We start from the raw sequence: 23,355 nt of genomic DNA, 5'->3' as shown, positions 1-23,355 counted from the left end.
ACATCCCCTTTATACACTATGCCCACATTGGCTCTGTTTATTCGTCATGCCCTCCACGTCCCATTTATACACTATGCCCACATTGGCTCTGTTTATTCATCATGCCCTGCACATCCCCTTTATACACTATGCTCCACATTGGCTCTGATTATTCGTCATGCCCTCCACGTCCCATTTATACACTATGCTCCACATTGGCTCTGATTATTCGTTATGCCCTCCACATCCCCTTTATACACAATGCCCACATTGGCTCTGTTTATTCGTCATGCCCTCCACGTCCCATTTATACACTATGACCACATTGGCTCTGCTTATTCATCATGCCCTCCACATCTCCTTTATACACTATGCCCACATTGACTCTGATTATTCGTCATGCCCTCCACGTCCCATTTATACACTATGCCCACATTGGCTCTGATTATTCGTCATGCCCTCCACATCCCCTTTATACACTATGACCACATAGGCTCTGTTTATTCATCATGTCCACCGCGTCCCATTTATACACAATGCCCACATTGGCTCTGCTTATTCGTCATGCCCTCCACATCCCATTTATACACTATGCCCACATTGGCTCTGTTTATTCGTCATGCCCTCCACATCCCCTTTATACACTATGCCCACATTGGCTCTGTTTATTTGTCATGCCCTCCACATCCCCTTTATACACTATGCCCACATTGGCTCTGTTTATTCATCATGCCCTCCACATCCCCTTTATACACTATGCTCCACATTGGCTCTGTTTATTCGTCATGCCCTCCACGCCCCATTTATACACTATGCTCCACATTGGCTCTGCTTATTCATCATGCCCTCCACATCCCCTTTATACACTATGCCCACATTGGCTCTGCTTATTCATCATGCCCTCCACATCCCCTTTATACACTATGCCCACATTGGCTCTGTTTATTCGTCATGCCCTCCACGTCCCATTTATACACTATGCCCACATTGGCTCTGTTTATTCATCATGCCCTGCACATCCCCTTTATACACTATGCTCCACATTGGCTCTGATTATTCGTCATGCCCTCCACGTCCCATTTATACACTATGCTCCACATTGGCTCTGATTATTCGTTATGCCCTCCACATCCCCTTTATACACAATGCCCACATTGGCTCTGTTTATTCGTCATGCCCTCCACGTCCCATTTATACACTATGACCACATTGGCTCTGCTTATTCATCATGCCCTCCACATCTCCTTTATACACTATGCCCACATTGACTCTGATTATTCGTCATGCCCTCCACGTCCCATTTATACACTATGCCCACATTGGCTCTGATTATTCGTCATGCCCTCCACATCCCCTTTATACACTATGACCACATAGGCTCTGTTTATTCATCATGTCCACCGCGTCCCATTTATAAGCTTTGTTCTAGAATGCCAAGTCAGAACGTTGGACGATATGAGAATGGTGGATCCACCACAGATTGTCCACCCAGCAGGATTGGTAGGACATGGCATTATGCATGCTTACATGGTGTCAATCTGTACATGTATTATTGGCATTAACAAGCATGATGTGCCTTTTGTTGTCAATTAAACAGTATACTGTGTTTAATGGAGACACATTGTTACATTTGTGCCAAAGTTACTGTTACTGTTTGCAATGCTTCCTTTTCCAAGAACTAACTTTTATCCTATGTTTATTACTTAATGCATCTACTGTTATGTTTAATTATAAATATCCCATAACTTACTGAATGTACCATGTTATAAAATGAAATATTGCAGTTCTGCGTGTGTACATATTACGTGGATATGCATGTTCTGTATATCTACATACTATGTTCCTGCCCTAAACGGCTCTGGATGGAGCTAATGAAAGGAAAACGGGAACTGGATCCAAGAAATGTACAGACTGTTCCTTGAAAATCCTACTTGTGTTGATCTGTAAACAGCTCTACTAATCCCTGAGATATATTCATGCGTGCTTGCAGACAGCGTGGAGGAATTCAGGCCGAAGGAGCAGTCTGGATATGGGAATTTAAGTTGAAATTTGATCTGTGCTATAGGAGAGGAACATATGGCTCTAGAATTCCCATAGCCATGGCTGATGGTTTGTTCGCTGGTGAACACATACGCAGGGCAGATAAAAGGGTCATACAATCCGCTACACATCTGTCAATCATTTTAGGTGTTACAGACAGGAAGGCCCACAGAATTATCTGAGCTGGGCTTTCTGGCATCGAACACAGAAAGTTTAACAAGAGCTGAAATAAAAACAGTTACAGATGCTAAGGGGGATCTATTTTAAAGAGAAAATTCCTTAGAAAAGTGAAGATTGTGTAAAGAGACACAGTGACACGTTATTTTAGTTTCTAAGCACAAATTTAGTCATAGTGAAATAGCTTATTGCCCAAAATGTCGAATGGACAAAGAGGGACACTTTAATTTAGGGTGTGAGTGGGAGGTGTCCAGGGGCGGGGCTGTTCTGAGTGTGAGTGGGAGGTGTCCAGGGGCGGGGCTGTTCTGAGTGTGAGTGGGGGGTGTCCAGGGGCGGGGCTGTTCTGAGTGTGAGTGGGGGGTGTCCAGGGGCGGGGCTGTTCTGAGTGCGAGTGGAGGTGTGGCCAATGCAGGATTGTTCTGAGCGTGAGTGGGGGTGTGGCCAAGGGCAGGATTGTTCTGAGTGTGAGTGGGGGTGTGGCCAAGGGCAGGATTGTTCTGAGTGTGAGTGGGGGTGTGGCCACGGGCAGGATTGTTCTGAGTGTGAGTGGAGGTGTGGCCAAGGGCAGGATTGTTCTGAGTGTGAGTGGATGTGTGGCCAATGCAGGATTGTTCTGAGCGTGAGTGGGGGTGTGGCCAAGGGCAGGATTGTTCTGAGTGTGAGTGGAGGTGTTGCCAAGGGCAGGATTGTTCTGAGTGTAAGTGGAGGTGTGGCCAAGGGCAGGATTGTTCTGAGTGTGAGTGGGGGTGTGGCCAAGGGCAAGATTGTTCTGAGTGTGAGTGGAGGTGTGGCCAATGCAGGATTGTTCTGAGTGTGAGTGGAGGTGTGGCCAAGGGCAGGATTGTTCTGAGTGTGAGTGGAGGTGTGGCCAAGGGCAGGATTGTTCTGAGTGTGAATGGATGTGTGGCCAATGCAGGATTGTTCTGAGCGTGAGTGGGGGTGTGGCCAAGGGCAGGATTGTTCTGAGTGTGAGTGGAGGTGTGGCCAAGGGCAGGATTGTTCTGAGTGTAAGTGGAGGTGTGGCCAAGGGCAGGATTGTTCTGAGTGTGAGTGGGGGTGTGGCCAAGGGCAAGATTGTTCTGAGTGTGAGTGGAGGTGTGGCCAATGCAGGATTGTTCTGAGTGTGAGTGGAGGTGTGGCCAAGGGCAGGATTGTTCTGAGTGTGAGTGGAGGTGTGGCCAAGGGCAGGATTGTTCTGAGTGTAAGCAGGGCCAGCGCGTCCATAAGGCGGCACAGGCGGCCGCCTTAGGGCGCACCGGCTCTGGGGGCGCAAGATTTCCGTGACCGGCAGGAGGGAAGCTCTCCCTCCTGCCAAGCCACCATCTTGACCCCGGCGCGGCTGTGCTGTGATCAGACGGCGAGGGAGCTCTAATCTCACCGCTCTGCTCCCTCGCGCGCTGTCTGCTGATACCGCGGGAGCCGGAAGATGACGTCATTAATCCTCAAAAATACAACTTGCCTAATAATTCTGCACTCCCTGTATATATATTCTCTTTATTATTTCTCTGGTCTCACCTCAGAATCTGCTGAAAGTCCTTTTCTTTCAGAGACTCTTTCTTCTGCTGGATTTTTTATATTTTATTACAAATGACTGTACTCCCTCTCTATAGCACCTTGTGTTTTTATTATTGACTGTAGATTTATTTTTAAAATATAATTGAAAAAATATGTACAGCTATAAAAGAATCAAAAGGAAAAAATATCACTGTCTCCTTATCACTGTCTGCATAATTATTCAGATAATCCGATTTAGCTTCAGTATGTCGGCAGTGAGTGAGCAGACAACGGCCCCATCATCATATCTCTGTCAGTAATGTGTTTCTTTGCTAACATTATGAAATCTTTATTTGTACATTTCTCGGAAGAAGCTCCGATATATTTACCGTAGGACTTGCTACGTTCTTTCCTCTTGGCCAGATTAACGGTCATTAAATAGCAGCTTTCTACCATATAGGACAATCAACAGGACAAGACTGTGATAGGAACATTAAGCCGGAAGTTAGGCCTATTAGGTCAGTTTACTAAGACGGTAGGCCCAGGGGGGTAGCAGGGGTAACTGGTCCTGGTAGGTGGTTTTAACATATAGAAATGGAGCGGTAAGTGCATTCACCATGTAGGTAGGTTCACGTACTTATATTTTGAAGAAAGGTAGGTCCTGGTAGGTACATTTAGCATGTTCTTAGAAAGCCAACCAATAAAGGAAGCATTCAGCAATAAATATGACAGTGTTTCTCAAACATGCCAGCTCTGTCTAAACTGAGAATCGTGCAATGCTATTTATAGGAGTGAGCCACCTCACTCCGCATTGCGCGTCTCTCTTAGTACATAGCATTATAGTAATGGCAGCGGGTAATGTGGGGCCCAGTAACCAGCACTGCTGCAGCTGTCAGTGGAAGGAAATCTTTTTATTTTTATCAAAGACATATCGGAACCTCTGTGATTCCTTTTATCCAGAAAATCCCACATTGAAGACAGAAATGGTACAGTTCTGCCTTTCACTGCGGGTGCGGGTTTGGCAGGACAGGGAAGGAATACCCATTAATAAGGATTGGGTACCTGGTACAAACAATGCAGGAAACTTCAAAAGTAACAACTGACTTTACATGTGCTTTCATTGTCTAGGAGTCCAACATGTGGCGGCAGCATTTTCATGAGACGTAGCTGCTCGGCATGCGTCACTTTTGGCTAGATATGGCATTTTATAAACGAACGCAACGTGTGTCCGATGACAAGAGCACTCTATCACTGGAACGCAATGTTAAAATTCTTCGTTTTCCTCACTGCCTGGTGGTTTCCATGGATCCAAATTAATTTAATAAAAAATCCACATTTGTGATTGCCAAGGGATAACATGCGCTATGGTATATGTTGACACTAACTGTTGATGTCTGAAACCTGTGATCCTCGTAGAATGAGTGAAACAGACACAGAGCAGATTGACTCGGAGAGTTGGTATATGAGAAGGAAGCTGATCTCCCAGCGGATTCTGTTAACAGCTGGTAAAATAATATACACATATAGGCCTCATAGAGCGCGCATTGTATCCATGCTCTGTTTAACTCGTTAACACACCAGTCAGTGGGTCTTCTTTGCAAATTCCATCCTGCTTTACACAGTGACATCATCATTACCACCAGAGGGGCCTCGTAATAAGTCCATCTGCAGGAAACCTCTGGAATAGATTGCAAGCTCTTTAGAGGGAAAAGATCTAATCAAAGATTGTGAAAACCTGAAATTCTTGGAAAAACAAAGATATATTTATATATATATGTTTTTTTTAGTTGTCTAGCTTTGGGGAAAACTGGCTCACAGTCGTCTTCAAGCTGCATCAGAAAAAGCGAACGGTGACATTTATTTATTTATTACTGGTATTATTTATGAATTGCCAAACATATTCTGCAGCGCTGTACAATTGGGAAAATACAATAAGAACAGACCGATACAACAGGTAGAGGGCCTTGCCCGTGTGACATGGCCACTATCCAACCATGGCCACAAGCCAGCAGTTCCACTTAAAGCCCAATCACAGCCACTAATGGGGATCTTCACTTATAGCCCAATCACAGCCACTAATTGGCATCTTCACTTATAGCCCAACCACAGCCACTAATTGGGATCTTCACTTATAGCCCAATCACAGCCACTAATGGGGATCTTCACTTATAGCCCAATTACAGCCACTAATGGGGATCTTCACTTATAGCCCAATCACAGCCACTAATGGGGATCTTCACTTATAGCCCAATCACAGCCACTAATTGGCATCTTCACTTATAGCCCAACCACAGCCACTAATTGGCATCTTCACTTATAGCCCAACCACAGCCACTAATTGGGATCTTCACCTATAGCCCAATCACAGCCACTAATGGGGATCTTCACTTATAGCCCAATCACAGCCACTAATGGGGATCTTCACTTATAGCCCAATCACAGCCACTAATGGGGATCTTCACTTATAGCCCAATCACAGCCACTAATGGGGATCTTCACTTATAGCCCAATCACAGCCACTAATTGGCATCTTCACTTTTAGCCCAATCACAGACACTAATTGGGATCTTAACTTATAGCCCAATCACAGCCACTAATTGGCATCTTCACTTATAGCCCAACCACAGCCACTAATTGGCATCTTCACTTATAGCCCAATCACAGCCACTAATGGGGATCTTCACTTATAGCCCAATCACAGCCACTAATGGGGATCTTCACTTATAGCCCAATCACAGCCACTAATGAGGATCTTCACTTATAACCCAATCACAGCCACTAATGGGGATCTTCACTTATAGCCCAATCACAGCCACTAATGGGGATCTTCACTTATAGCCCAATCACAGACACTAATTGGCATCTTCACTTATAGCCCAATCACAGCCACTAATGGGGATCTATCTTCACTTATAGCCCAATCACAGCCACTAATGGGGATCTTCACTTATAGCCCAATCACAGCCACTAATTGGCATCTTCACTTATAGCCCAACCACAGCCACTAATTGGGATCTTCACTTATAGCCCAATCACAGCCACTAATGGGGATCTTCACTTATAGCCCAATCACAGCCACTAATGGGGATCTTCACTTATAGCCCAATCACAGCCACTAATGGGGATCTTCACTTATAGCCCAATCACAGCCACTAATGGGGATCTTCACTTATAGCCCAATCACAGCCACTAATTGGCATCTTCACGTATAGCCCAATCACAGCCACTAATTGGCATCTTCACGTATAGCCCAATCACAGCCACTAATGGGGATCTTCACTTATAGCCCAATCACAGCCACTAATTGGCATCTTCACTTATAGCCCAATCACAGCCACTAATGGGGATCTTCACTTATAGCCCAATCACAGCCACTAATGGGGATCTTCACTTATAGCCCAATCACAGCCACTAATGGGGATCTTCACTTATAGCCCAATCACAGCCACTAATGGGGATCTTCACTTATAGCCCAATCATAGCCACTAATGGGGATCTTCACTTATAGCCCAATCACAGCCACTAATTGGCATCTTCACTTATTGCCCAATCACAGCCACTAATGGGGATCTTCACTTATAGCCCAATCACAGCCACTAATGGGGATCTTCACTTATAGCCCAATCACAGCCACTAATGGGGATCTTCACTTATAGCCCAATCACAGCCACTAATGGGGATCTTCACTTATAGCCCAATCACAGCCACTAATTGGCATCTTCACTTATAGCCCAATCACAGCCACTAATGGGGATCTTCACTTATAGCCCAATTACAGCCACTAATGGGGATCTTCACTTATAGCCCAATCACAGCCACTAATGGGGATCTTCACTTATAGCCCAATCACAGCCACTAATGGGGATCTTCACTTATAGCCCAATCATAGCCACTAATGGGGATCTTCACTTATAGCCCAATCACAGCCACTAATTGGCATCTTCACTTATTGCCCAATCACAGCCACTAATGGGGATCTTCACTTATAGCCCAATCACAGCCACTAATGGGGATCTTCACTTATAGCCTTGTCACAGCCACTAATTGGCATCTTCACTTATAGCCCAATCACAGCCACTAATTGGCATCTTCACTTATTGCCCAATCACAGCCACTAATTGGCATCTTCACTTATAGCCCAATCACAGCCACTAATGGGGATCTTCACTTATAGCCCAATCACAGCCACTAATGGGGATCTTCACTTATAGCCCTGTCACAGCCACTAATTGGCATCTTCACTTATTGCCCAATCACAGCCACTAATTGGCATCTTCACTTATAGCCCAATCACAGCCACTAATTGGCATCTTCACTTATAGCCCAATCACAGCCACTAATTGGCATCTTCACTTATTGCCCAATCACAGCCACTAATTGGCATCTTCACTTATAGCCCAATCACAGCCACTAATGGGGATCTTCACTTATAGCCCAATCACAGCCACTAATGGGGAACTTCACTTATAGCCCTGTCACAGCCACTAATTTGCATCTTCACTTATTGCCCAATCACAGCCACTAATTGGCATCTTCACTTATAGCCCAATCACAGCCACTAATGGGGATCGTCACTTATAGCCCAATCACAGCCACTAATGGGGATCTTCACTTATAGCCCAATCACAGCCACTAATTGGCATCTTCACTTACAGCCCAATCAAAGCCACTAATTGGGATCTTCACTTACAGCCCAATCAAATTGGGATCTTCACTTATAGCCCAATCACACCCACTAATTGGGATCTTCACCTATAGCCCAATCACAGCCACTAATTGGGATCGTCACTTATAGCCCAATCACAGCCACTAATGGGGATCTTCACTTATAGCCCAATCACAGACACTAATTGGGATCTTCACTTACAGCCCAATCAAAGCCACTAATTGGGATCTTCACTTACAACCCAATCAAATTGGGATCTTCACTTAAAGCCCAATCACAACCACTAATTGGGATCTTCACCTATAGCCCAATCACAGCCACTAATTGGAATCTTCACTTATAACCCTGTCACAGCCACTAATTGGGATCTTCACTTAAAGCCCAATCACAGCCACTAATTGGCATCTTCACTTATAGCTTAACCACAGCCACTTATTGGCATCTACACTAATTATCCAACTCTTATTTTCCAGCCACAAATCAGAATCTCTTCGAGGTGTCCAACCACAGAAACTAATCAGCTGGTAGAATAGGCAGTACCGGGGATCGTTAGTTACAATGGGTGTCATGTCCTCGCCCATTATATTGAATGGACAATCCCTTACTCCTTTGGAGTGTACTAGAGTAGATATATTTCTCTCCTGTAACTTTTTCTTCCAGCCTCCGTTAATGTGCACTTACACAGCTGTGTCCATTGATCATAAAGCAGCTGTCCACAGCAGTGATCACTAACAGCTGTGGGTGTCACTTTAAAGCAAATCTTTATTATCAACACTTCCGCCAGTGGTTGTAGTCATCCCATAAATCTAATGATAATGTCAAATAAAACATGCTCAGTGGAAAAGGTTCATTTAATTTAAATAAAAAGTAAAACAAAAAAATAAAAAGTAACTAACACATTTTATGAGACATAAGGTTTTTTCTAATCTAGATCTGAACGAGTGTTCATATCAGTAAAACGGTTTCACAGATTTACGATAAATCACGATAAAGACATTTAACCGCCTCTGAGCCAACGCTGGAATTTTAGCCAGTAGGTCGTTAATGAAAAACAAATCCACAGGGTTAAATTGGTAAAATGAATTCTATGTGAATAGTCCCAGGCTGCTAATGATGACTTCATCCCGTGGCCTGCCGTGGCCTGACCCTGGGGCCCAGAGCTCTGTGTTTGCAGAAACACGACACTGGTAACGATATTGCTGTGGATAATTATTATCCTGGCAGAGACCCTGAATTCGGGCTCATTCCCATGACATGGCTGGGACGCTGGCCCTGTGTCTGTGTTAAAGAATGTATAGAAACGTCCCCCTATACGCTTACTGGGGCAGTTAATGGATTGGGTCAGGATCCCTTTTATATCTTTAGTTGGTTTATGCTTCTTCCTGTGAAAACCAAGAATTTCCTTATATAGCAATAAAAAGAGATGTCAAACAGCAAATGGGAAACAGCAGTGACCTACACAGATTTAAATGGTAGAATAAAAAACGGAAGAAACTAATTTAAAATCAGCCCCCCTCCAGCCAAAGGTGGTTTCAGTTCCCTATAAGTGCAGGGGTAAGCAACCTCCAGCAATCTAGATGATGTAGACTACATATCCCTTGATGCTTTGCTGGGATTACGGCTGTAAAACATTATGGGAGATGTAGTCCACATCACCTGGAGTGCCGGAGGCTGCCTATCCTTTGGCTACTGAATAAACCAGCTTGTGTTCTTTCGAAGAACTGAGCTGTTACACAGCCTCAGTAGCCCAGCCACCTCATCAAGTGACAGTTTCAGGGACATGGGCACGTTGGCAGTAGCCAGTAATTCTCTAAACCATGGGCAGACGGTATAAGAGAGTTTCCAAACCACACGAATTCTCAGCACTGAGAGAGAGAGAGAGAGAGAGAGAGAGAGAGATTAGCAATACATAGCATTCTAAAAGTCACGGAGATCCCGTATTTGACTAATTCACCCCCTGTAGATGTTTCTCTTTAAACCTCAGGGTTGCAGGTTCAGTTCCCTGCAGGTTCATCTCTCAGCTCAGGAACTCAAACATCAGAGTGCAAGTTGAGCTAAAACCAGCTTGAGATCTGAGCGGGGACCCACACGTTCTCACCTCTCTTGCTACCTATTTTTCTCTCTGTAAATAAAGTACTGTTAAATTGGGCAATTATAAATCCTATTAATAAGCAGGCAATTCAGCAAAACCTGAACGCACTCTATAGCATTGTACAGATTATTTATGAGAGCACCGATGTCACACCACCAGCTATAGCCCAGCTTAGAGCCGGTAACATTGGGAACCAGCAGTCTTAGATATATTACTTGGATACTTTCCTGTAACCGTGTGACTGAATAACTACTGATAACGTGCCTGCAGAATATTCTTCTTTATTTAAACTTCAAAAGCTCTAAACCATGCAGATTAATTGGCAATGAACCCAAATATCGTACAACAAATCTTTTCCTCCGAGCCATTCCTTTTAAAATTAGGCATTTCATGACATTCCCTGGTTATTTATGTGTAAACACAAGACGTTGTTGCACAATTATCTGTGTCCTAGAGGCTCTGAGTGAGAAATTCATGTTTATGACAGTTCTCTTTGTATCCATGTTTAAAATTCATGAGAAAACATAATTAATTACAGAACGAAACGTAATATGGCCAAGCTGGTGAGAATGTTCAGCTTGCCTATAAACAAACTTTAACAAAAAACATGAAAGGAAAAAAGTCTTGTTAAATAAACTATGATGAAACCTCGTACCCTCTTCCTCTAAATCAGACATTTCAAATCCCCCCCCCCCCCAGATGTTTCTGAATTACAACATCCAAGATTATCTATTGCATTCTAAGAATTCAAGATGTTGTAGGCCATCAATACCTGTGGGACAAAGTTTGAAATCCCTGCTCTACATAGACAGGGCTGACCCAGCCAATACAAAATACAAAACATACATATATGACATGGGATGGCAAGATCTTAATCCACGTCTCAAAACTCTGCAATCCACCAATCTTCATATCTGTACTTGGGGAGACAGCAGAGATTAGCTCCCCAAGGGGCCTGCATTGATCTTGTGGTTTGATTTTGTTTGTTTGTTTTTGTAAATGTGTTGTAAGTGTTTTTCTTTCGGTAGAAATATCCCATGTAACCAACTTCATGGCAGAGATAATGGCGTCGGTTTTCTAAGGACTTCACATTCCACATTGTGATTTCTTAATGAGAAACATTGGACAAAAGTAGTCAAAACTAATGACTTCACAAGAAGAGGATCAGCTGCTGAGAGGAGTTTGGAATACAGGTAAGTTTCATTCCATATCTAATTATTTAAACAAAAATAGGGGCATGGGGGCAGTAAAAATAACATGAAAGTAAATAATCTAATTTTCTATTTTTTTTTTTTTAGTTAGTGATTAGCTGTGCTGCCTTCTCTTTTACATTCCTTTTGGCATAGCCTGGCATTTTATGCAAATGACTAATGTTCCAATAATGAGCTTAGTGAGAGAACATTGAACAATGGAAAGACCATGAAGAGGAAGATGGTGGTGCATGCTAGATAATTATGCAGTGTATAAGATGGCTTCACATTTTGCCTCCCACAAGCTTTTAGTTCCTTAAACACTTTAATAGTTTTAGCTGATTTTAGTAACAAAGAAACTGTCACCAATAACTGCCACCAACATAAAAGTGACAGTTCCTCTTTAGTGGCTGCTACATGGTGCAAGCCTTAGATACTATCGCTAATATAGGGAGGGATCTACAGGGCCCCATGTCAGCCAGGACCGGCAATGCATGATAAGCAGTGCAGGCCATCTCCAATTAAACCCTATTAAAGGCATTAGAGAATCCCACACTAAATGACCAGGTAGTTGCAGCCCAACATAGGTGCATCTAGAGTTGGGCAAAAGAGGGCAATGACCCCATTTCATATTCATAAACTGGTCACAATGGCAAACGTGTCGTCAGGGCATATTATAGGTGAATGCCTGGCTGGCCTCACTGACCTATTTAGAGATTTATTAGTAGAAAGGAATTAGAATGTCAGTTACCGACTTCAGATTCACTTCCCTAACACAGAAACCATTAACACAAACACAAAGCACAGATGTTACTGAAAACAACAACAACAACAACAACAACAACAACAAAGCACTAACAGGGGAATAGAGTGTCATGTTTGAGCGAGATTTCAATGTTTTTCACACCTGGAGCCAATGCCTTGTAATACTGCAGCTGACTGACATTATGGGTCATGCACAAATCCTATCAATCTCAGCCAACCTCACACCCACCCCCAGTCTAGATTATACTCGGCAACATTTTGCTCCTCTTCATGCCTTACTGTACTTTTAACATTAACATTTGATTTCTTTTCCAATAGGGCATGCAACTCTCATCAGCCTCAGCCATCACCGCCAGGAGTGATCTTACAGTATTTGTATTTCAGAATCGATGGATGTAAGGCAAGCCTTGATGTGTCCTCGTGGTTTTATCTTTAACCCCGTATTACAGAACCCCATGAAACTGAGAATTGGCAGCTTAGAGGGTATGAAATCGCCCATTCCCTGCGTTAAACAGATGGGGCTGACTGTGTGTGATCAGCAACGATTGCTGTGTGAGTCGGCAGATGATCTATCTCGGGGTTTAGCAGAACAAAGCAGTGTGTGTCCAAGTTACCAACTTGTAGTGACCCTCTCCCCAAACACAAAACCCATTGTTAGGAATGGTCTTTGGAATTTACCAAACACCACATAGAATAGATTATTATTATTATTATTATTGGCATTTATATAATGGCAATTTATTACTCAGAGCGTTTCAATTGTATAAGAATTTAACAATAAATGAGTCAATTACAAAATGTTACAGGGACAAGAGCTTGATAAGGACCTTAAGGAATGAGCTTACAAAAACCACAGCGGGCAGTTTGTAATTAGATATTTATCTTAATAACACCAACGGTATATGGCGTTATGGCCAAATGTCTAACAAGCTCCATGCACCCCCCCCCCCCTCCCTGCCACCTTACAAGAACACCCCCCTGCCCATGCCACCTTACAAGGACACCCCAATCTATGCCACCTTACAAGAACACCCCCTGCCCATGCCACCTTACAAGGACACCCCCCTCCCTGCCACCTTAAAAAGACAGACCCCAATCCATACCACCATACAAGGACACACCCCGTCCATGCCACAAGTATACCCACCCTGTCCATGCCACTTTACAAGAACACCCCCATCCCAGCCACCTTACTAGGACCCCCCTTATCCCTGCCACCTTACAAGGACACCCCCATCCCTGCCACCTTACTAGGACACCCCTTATCCCTGCCACCTTACAAGGACACCCCTTATCCCTGCCACCTTACTAGGACACCCCTTATCCCTGCCACCTTACAAGGACACCCCTTATCCCAGCCACCTTACTAGGACCCCCCTTATCCCTGCCACCTTACAAGGACACCCCCGTCCATGCCAGCTTCAAACTACACACTGTATTTAATCTCTTGTCTTAACTCTGGATTATTTAAGGATAAATCACACATTTCCTGCATTTCTAAAATTGACGTTATTTAAGCTGTTAAAATGCTGGGATTTGAGGCCAGATACACCCATCCCCCATTTGCTCTCTAAGTTGGTGCACCATTGGCCATGCCTGGCTCCTATGATTGTCCACCTGGCCCTATGTTCCTCAGCCAGGGATGGGAAGTCAAGGAAGCAGAGTGGCTAAAGAAGTGTCTGGGGACTGAACCACCTGGCAGCGGACGTCACTGCCCAGCAAGGCTCGTAGCTGTGGGATCCATGCTTTGTGCTGCTCTGTCTATTTCTATGTATATCTTCTAATGGGCAGTAACGGCTCGCGTGACTCAGAAAACGGCCTGGTTTGAAAATAAACTGCACTCCTGGACCTGCTGTTACCCTGTCAGACAGAGGCCTGGCCTGGCATGCACAGGGTAACGCGACAAGCAGTCTTATAGATTGTCCTTTATTTCTATAGTTAAACTCTGCAGCGTTCGAATTCTCGTTACAGTGTCTGTCTCTGGAAATACGAGATGTCTATCCATAGGGACTGCAATCCCCACCACCACCACCTAGACCTACAGACATACTATCCGTCACGACACCGGCTCAATGTCATAGGCATGGCAGTATTAAATGCCCATCCCTGATATAAAGCGTCTATTAGACAGTCAGCGATATCTCTGATATAAAGTGTCTATTAGACAGTCAGCGATATCTCTGATATAAAGCGTCTATTAGACAGACAGCGATATCTCTGATATAAAGCGTCTATTAGACAGTCAGCGATATCTCTAATATAAAGCGTCTATTAGACAGTCAGCGATATCTCTGATATAAAGCGTCTATTAGACAGTCAGCGATATCCCTGATATAAAGTGTCTATTAGACAGTCAGCGATATCTCTGATATAAAGTGTCTATTAGACAGACAGCGATATCTCTGATATAAAGCGTCTATTAGACAGACAGCGATATCTCTGATATAAAGTGTCTATTAGACAGTCAGCGATATCTCTGATATAAAGTGTCTATTAGACAGTCAGCGATATCTCTGATATAAAGTGTCTATTAGACAGTCAGCGATATCCCTGATATAAAGCGTCTATTAGACAGACAGCGATATCTCTGATATAAAGTGTCTATTAGACAGTCAGCGATATCTCTGATATAAAGCGTCTATTAGACAGTCAGCGATATCTCTGATATAAAGCGTCTATTAGACAGTCAGCGATATCCCTGATATAAAGTGTCTATTAGACAGTCAGCGATATCTCTGATATAAAGTGTCTATTAGACAGTCAGCGATATCCCTGATATAAAGCGTCTATTAGACAGTCAGCGATATCCCTGATATAAAGTGTCTATTAGACAGTCAGCGATATCTCTGATATAAAGTGTCTATTAGACAGACAGCGATATCTCTGATATAAAGCGTCTATTAGACAGTCAGCGATATCTCTGATATAAAGTGTCTATTAGACAGTCAGCGATATCTCTGATATAAAGCGTCTATTAGACAGACAGCGATATCTCTGATATAAAGCGTCTATTAGACAGACAGCGATATCTCTGATATAAAGCGTCTATTAGACAGTCAGCGATATCTCTGATATAAAGTGTCTATTAGACAGACAGCGATATCTCTGATATAAAGCGTCTATTAGACAGTCAGCGATATCTCTGATATAAAGCGTCTATTAGACAGTCAGCGATATCCCTGATATAAAGTGTCTATTAGACAGTCAGCGATATCTCTGATATAAAGTGTCTATTAGACAGACAGCGATATCTCTGATATAAAGCGTCTATTAGACAGTCAGCGATATCTCTGATATAAAGCGTCTATTAGACAGTCAGCGATATCCCTGATATAAAGCGTCTATTAGACAGTCAGCGATATCCCTGATATAAAGCGTCTATTAGACAGTCAGCGATATCCCTGATATAGAGTGTCTATTAGACAGTCAGCGATATCTCTGATATAAAGTGTCTATTAGACAGACAGCGATATCTCTGATATAAAGCGTCTATTAGACAGACAGCAATATCTCTGATATAAAGTGTCTATTAGACAGTCAGCGATAGCTCAGATATAAAGCGTCTATTAGACAGACAGCGATATCTCTGATATAAAGCGTCTATTAGACAGTCAGCGATATCTCTGATATAAAGCGTCTATTAGACAGACAGCGATATCTCTGATATAAAGCGTCTATTAGACAGTCAGCGATATCTCTGATATAAAGTGTCTATTAGACAGACAGCGATATCTCTGATATAAAGCGTCTATTAGACAGTCAGCGATATCTCTGATATAAAGTGTCTATTAGGCAGTCAGCGATATCTCTGATATAAAGCGTCTATTAGACAGACAGCGATATCTCTGATATAAAGCGTCTATTAGACAGTCAGCAATATCTCAGATATAAAGTGTCTATTAGACAGACAGCGATATCTCTGATATAAAGTGTCTATTAGACAGACAGCGATATCTCTGATATAAAGCGTCTATTAGACAGACAGCGATATCTCTGATATAAAGCGTCTATTAGACAGACAGCGATATCTCTGATATAAAGTGTCTATTAGACAGTCAGCGATATCTCTGATATAAAGTGTCTATTAGACAGACAGCGATATCCCTGATATAAAGCGTCTATTAGACAGACAGCGATATCTCTGATATAAAGCGTCTATTAGACAGTCAGCGATATCTCTGATATAAAGCGTCTATTAGACAGTCAGCGATATCTCTGATATAAAGTGTCTATTGGGCAGTCAGTGATATCTCTGATATAAAGCGTCTATTAGACAGTCAGCAATATCTCAGATATAAAGCGTCTATTAGACAGTCAGCGATATCTCTGATATAAAGCGTCTATTAGACAGTCAGCGATATCCCTGATATAAAGCGTCTATTAGACAGACAGCGATATCTCTGATATAAAGCGTCTATTAGACAGTCAGCGATATCTCTGATATAAAGTGTCTATTAGACAGACAGCGATATCTCTGATATAAAGTGTCTATTAGACAGTCAGCGATATCTCTGATATAAAGTGTCTATTAGACAGTCAGCGATATCTCTGATATAAAGCGTCTATTAGACAGTCAGCGATATCTCTGATATAAAGCGTCTATTAGACAGTCAGCGATATCCCTGATATAAAGCGTCTATTAGACAGTCAGCGATATCTCTGATATAAAGCGTCTATTAGACAGACAGCGATATCTCTGATATAAAGCGTCTATTAGACAGTCAGCGATATCTCTGATATAAAGTGTCTATTAGACAGTCAGCGATATCTCTGATATAAAGAGTCTATTAGACAGACAGCGATATCTCTGATATAAAGCGTCTATTAGACAGTCAGCGATATCTCTGATATAAAGCGTCTATTAGACAGTCAGCGATATCTCTGATATAAAGTGTCTATTGGGCAGTCAGTGATATCTCTGATATAAAGCGTCTATTAGACAGTCAGCAATATCTCAGATATAAAGCGTCTATTAGACAGTCAGCGATATCTCTGATATAAAGCGTCTATTAGACAGTCAGCGATATCCCTGATATAAAGCGTCTATTAGACAGACAGCGATATCTCTGATATAAAGCGTCTATTAGACAGTCAGCGATATCTCTGATATAAAGCGTCTATTAGACAGTCAGCGATATCCCTGATATAAAGCGTCTATTAGACAGACAGCGATATCTCTGATATAAAGCGTCTATTAGACAGTCAGCGATATCTCTGATATAAAGCGTCTATTAGACAGTCAGCAATATCTCAGATATAAAGCGTCTATTAGACAGTCAGCGATATCTCTGATATAAAGCGTCTATTAGACAGTCAGCGATATCCCTGATATAAAGCGTCTATTAGACAGACAGCGATATCTCTGATATAAAGCGTCTATTAGACAGTCAGCGATATCTCTGATATAAAGTGTCTATTAGACAGACAGCGATATCTCTGATATAAAGTGTCTATTAGACAGTCAGCGATATCTCTGATATAAAGTGTCTATTAGACAGTCAGCGATATCTCTGATATAAAGCGTCTATTAGACAGTCAGCGATATCTCTGATATAAAGCGTCTATTAGACAGTCAGCGATATCCCTGATATAAAGCGTCTATTAGACAGTCAGCGATATCTCTGATATAAAGCGTCTATTAGACAGTCAGCGATATCTCTGATATAAAGTGTCTATTAGACAGTCAGCGATATCTCTGATATAAAGCGTCTATTAGACAGTCAGCGATATCTCTGATATAAAGCGTCTATTAGACAGTCAGCGATATCCCTGATATAAAGCGTCTATTAGACAGTCAGCGATATCTCTGATATAAAGCGTCTATTAGACAGTCAGCGATATCCCTGATATAAAGTGTCTATTAGACAGTCAGCGATATCTCTGATATAAAGTGTCTATTAGACAGTCAGCGATATCCCTGATATAAAGCGTCTATTAGACAGTCAGCGATATCCCTGATATAAAGTGTCTATTAGACAGTCAGCGATATCTCTGATATAAAGTGTCTATTAGACAGACAGCGATATCTCTGATATAAAGCGTCTATTAGACAGTCAGCGATATCTCTGATATAAAGTGTCTATTAGACAGTCAGCGATATCTCTGATATAAAGCGTCTATTAGACAGACAGCGATATCTCTGATATAAAGCGTCTATTAGACAGTCAGCGATATCTCTGATATAAAGCGTCTATTAGACAGACAGCGATATCTCTGATATAAAGCGTCTATTAGACAGTCAGCGATATCTCTGATATAAAGTGTCTATTAGACAGACAGCGATATCTCTGATATAAAGCGTCTATTAGACAGTCAGCGATATCTCTGATATAAAGCGTCTATTAGACAGTCAGCGATATCCCTGATATAAAGTGTCTATTAGACAGTCAGCGATATCTCTGATATAAAGTGTCTATTAGACAGACAGCGATATCTCTGATATAAAGCGTCTATTAGACAGTCAGCGATATCTCTGATATAAAGCGTCTATTAGACAGTCAGCGATATCCCTGATATAAAGCGTCTATTAGACAGTCAGCGATATCCCTGATATAAAGCGTCTATTAGACAGTCAGCGATATCCCTGATATAGAGTGTCTATTAGACAGTCAGCGATATCTCTGATATAAAGTGTCTATTAGACAGACAGCGATATCTCTGATATAAAGCGTCTATTAGACAGACAGCAATATCTCTGATATAAAGTGTCTATTAGACAGTCAGCGATAGCTCAGATATAAAGCGTCTATTAGACAGACAGCGATATCTCTGATATAAAGCGTCTATTAGACAGTCAGCGATATCTCTGATATAAAGCGTCTATTAGACAGACAGCGATATCTCTGATATAAAGCGTCTATTAGACAGTCAGCGATATCTCTGATATAAAGTGTCTATTAGACAGACAGCGATATCTCTGATATAAAGCGTCTATTAGACAGTCAGCGATATCTCTGATATAAAGTGTCTATTAGGCAGTCAGCGATATCTCTGATATAAAGCGTCTATTAGACAGACAGCGATATCTCTGATATAAAGCGTCTATTAGACAGTCAGCAATATCTCAGATATAAAGTGTCTATTAGACAGACAGCGATATCTCTGATATAAAGCGTCTATTAGACAGACAGCGATATCTCTGATATAAAGCGTCTATTAGACAGACAGCGATATCTCTGATATAAAGCGTCTATTAGACAGACAGCGATATCTCTGATATAAAGTGTCTATTAGACAGTCAGCGATATCTCTGATATAAAGTGTCTATTAGACAGACAGCGATATCCCTGATATAAAGCGTCTATTAGACAGACAGCGATATCTCTGATATAAAGCGTCTATTAGACAGTCAGCGATATCTCTGATATAAAGCGTCTATTAGACAGTCAGCGATATCTCTGATATAAAGTGTCTATTGGGCAGTCAGTGATATCTCTGATATAAAGCGTCTATTAGACAGTCAGCAATATCTCAGATATAAAGCGTCTATTAGACAGTCAGCGATATCTCTGATATAAAGCGTCTATTAGACAGTCAGCGATATCCCTGATATAAAGCGTCTATTAGACAGACAGCGATATCTCTGATATAAAGCGTCTATTAGACAGTCAGCGATATCTCTGATATAAAGCGTCTATTAGACAGTCAGCAATATCTCAGATATAAAGCGTCTATTAGACAGTCAGCGATATCTCTGATATAAAGCGTCTATTAGACAGTCAGCGATATCCCTGATATAAAGCGTCTATTAGACAGACAGCGATATCTCTGATATAAAGCGTCTATTAGACAGTCAGCGATATCTCTGATATAAAGTGTCTATTAGACAGACAGCGATATCTCTGATATAAAGTGTCTATTAGACAGTCAGCGATATCTCTGATATAAAGTGTCTATTAGACAGTCAGCGATATCTCTGATATAAAGCGTCTATTAGACAGTCAGCGATATCTCTGATATAAAGCGTCTATTAGACAGTCAGCGATATCTCTGATATAAAGCGTCTATTAGACAGTCAGCGATATCTCTGATATAAAGCGTCTATTAGACAGACAGCGATATCTCTGATATAAAGCGTCTATTAGACAGTCAGCGATATCTCTGATATAAAGTGTCTATTAGACAGACAGCGATATCTCTGATATAAAGCGTCTATTAGACAGACAGCGATATCTCTGATATAAAGCGTCTATTAGACAGTCAGCGATATCTCTGATATAAAGCGTCTATTAGACAGTCAGCGATATCTCTGATATAAAGCGTCTATTAGGCAGTCAGCGATATCTCTGATATAAAGTGTCTATTAGACAGACAGCGATATAGGCAGTCAGCGATATCTCTGATATAAAGTGTCTATTAGACAGACAGCGATATCTCTGATATAAAGCGTCTATTAGACAGACAGCGATATCTCTGATATAAAGCGTCTATTAGACAGACAGCGATATCTCTGATATAAAGCGTCTATTAGACAGACAGCGATATCTCTGATATAAAGCGTCTATTAGACAGTCAGCGATATCTCTGATATAAAGCGTCTATTAGACAGTCAGCGATATCTCTGATATAAAGCGTCTATTAGACAGACAGCGATATCTCTGATATAAAGCGTCTATTAGGCAGTCAGCGATATCTCTGATATAAAGTGTCTATTAGACAGACAGCGATATAGGCAGTCAGCGATATCTCTGATATAAAGTGTCTATTAGACAGACAGCGATATCTCTGATATAAAGCGTCTATTAGACAGACAGCGATATCTCTGATATAAAGCGTCTATTAGACAGACAGCGATATCTCTGATATAAAGCGTCTATTAGACAGACAGCGATATCTCTGATATAAAGCGTCTATTAGACAGTCAGCGATATCTCTGATATAAAGTGTCTATTAGACAGTCAGCGATATCTCTGATATAAAGCGTCTATTAGACAGTCAGCGATATCTCTGATATAAAGTGTCTATTAGACAGTCAGCGATATCCCTGATATAAAGCGTCTATTAGACAGACAGCGATATCTCTGATATAAAGCGTCTCTATATTTGACCACAACTTTAATTAGCCCCCCTTACCAAAAGATCTCTCAGGTAGAAATGCAGTGTGTAATAATAAACGCAGTACAATACAGAGTGTAATAATGAACACATGGTACAATACAAAGTGTAAGCTCTGTGGGAGACACATGCAGTGTGTAATAATATACACTCAGTATAAAACAGAGTGTAATAATGAACACATGGTACAATACAAAGTGTAAGCTCTGTGGGAGACACATGCAGTGTGTAATAATATACACTCAGTATAATACAGAGTGTAATAATGAACACATGGTACAATACAAAGTGTAAGCTCTGTGGGAGACACATGCAGTGTGTAATAATATACACTCAGTATAATACAGAGTGTAATAATGAACACATGGTACAATACAAAGTGTAAGCTCTGTGGGAGACACATGCAGTGTGTAATAATATACACTCAGTATAATACAGAGTGTAATAATGAACACATGGTACAATACAAAGTGTAAGCTCTGTGGGAGACACATGCAGTGTGTAATAATATACACTTAGTACAATACAGCGTGTAATAATGAACACATGGTACAATACAAAGTGTAAGCTCTGTGGGAGACACATGCAGTGTGTAATAATATACACTCAGTATAATACAGAGATTGTAAATTCTATTGAGCAGGATTTGTCTGTAAATATATTTAAACTATAACAAACTGCAAGTAAACTAAGAGAACATAATAACAATGTTATATTAATACTATCATATTATTATTACTATATTTAGAATTTATATAGCACCAACTTATACTGTAGCACTGTACAATGTTATGAATGGGAAATAAGAAGAAATGAGACAAATTACTTATGAGACAGGAACTTTTGACAGGAACAATAGGCTGACTAAAATCCTGCTGGAGTTTTACAGACAGAATGAAATCCATACAGTATTACCCATAAACTAACAGTATCATGACATCGATTGCGAGCTCAGTGGGTCAGACAGTGACTTCCTATTATACACAGTGTTCGATGCTTGCTGTAAAGCCTGTGAGTAGCTCTGGGGTAGGAGGGCAGATTGCTGAGTGTGATGGGGCTGGGGTAGGAGGGCAGATAGCACTGAGTGTGATGGGGCTGGGGTAGGAGGGCAGATAGCACTGAGTGTGATGGGGCTGGGGTAGGAGGGCAGATAGCACTGAGTGTGATGGGGCTGGGGTAGGAGGGCAGATTGCTGAGTATGATGGGGCTTGGGTAGGGGGGCAGATTGCTGAGTGTGATGGGGGGGCAGATTGCTGAGTGTGATGGGGCTGGGGTAGGAGGGCAGATTGCTGAGTGTGATGGGGCTGGGGTAGGAGGGCAGATTGCTGAGTGTGATGGGGCTGGGGTAGGAGGGCAGATTGCTGAGTGTGATGGGGCTGGGGTAGGAGGGCAGATTGCTGAGTGTGATGGGGCTGGGGTAGGAGGGCAGATAGCACTGAGTGTGCTGGGGGTATAGAGATCCCCTTCCTCCCATGTGCCGGCAGTATACAGGGATAAAGTTACTCACCCAGTGCCGGCCCTGGGGTACACTGTGGGATGATGAGAAGTAACATTATTAGAGTACATTTCCAGGATCGTGTATCGCCAGTCTGTGTAATAATCCCCATTCCAAAGCTTCTCCTTCACTGAGCTCCGCTCTCCTTCCCTCATTCTATATATACAGAGCGGCCCGCTCCGCCCAGAGCCCCCCCTACCTCCCCCTCTGCAACATCTGGCTGCACTACAGGCTCCAAACAGCATACTGCCCCAGCCTTAACTCCCATCAACCTCAGACACTCCAATACAGCATGCTGCCCCAGCCTTAACTCCCATCAACCTCAGCCACTCCAATACAGCATGCTACCCCAGCCTTCACTCCCATCAACCTCAGCCACTCAAATACAGCATGCTACCCCAGC

At 42.2% G+C, this 23,355-nt stretch overlaps 1 protein-coding gene across 1 annotated transcript in view; it reads right to left on the bottom strand.

Annotated features, from left to right (window-relative positions):
• Window positions 1-23,031, bottom strand: part of LOC134614101 (disintegrin and metalloproteinase domain-containing protein 33-like) — a 121,071-nt gene extending 98,040 nt beyond the window's left edge. Inside the window, exon 1 of the mRNA XM_063457541.1 lies at window positions 22,965-23,031. Coding sequence (XP_063313611.1) covers window positions 22,965-23,010 — 46 coding nt within the window. The 5' untranslated portion in view covers window positions 23,011-23,031. The remainder of the gene's footprint in view (window positions 1-22,964) is intronic.
• Between the last annotated feature and the right edge of the window lie 324 nt (window positions 23,032-23,355).

This window comes from Pelobates fuscus, chromosome 6 (assembly GCF_036172605.1).
Source record: "Pelobates fuscus isolate aPelFus1 chromosome 6, aPelFus1.pri, whole genome shotgun sequence".
NCBI lineage: Eukaryota > Metazoa > Chordata > Amphibia > Anura > Pelobatidae > Pelobates > Pelobates fuscus.
The sequence above is the reverse complement of the archived record's forward strand: the minus strand, read 5'-3'. Positions and strand labels throughout refer to the sequence as shown.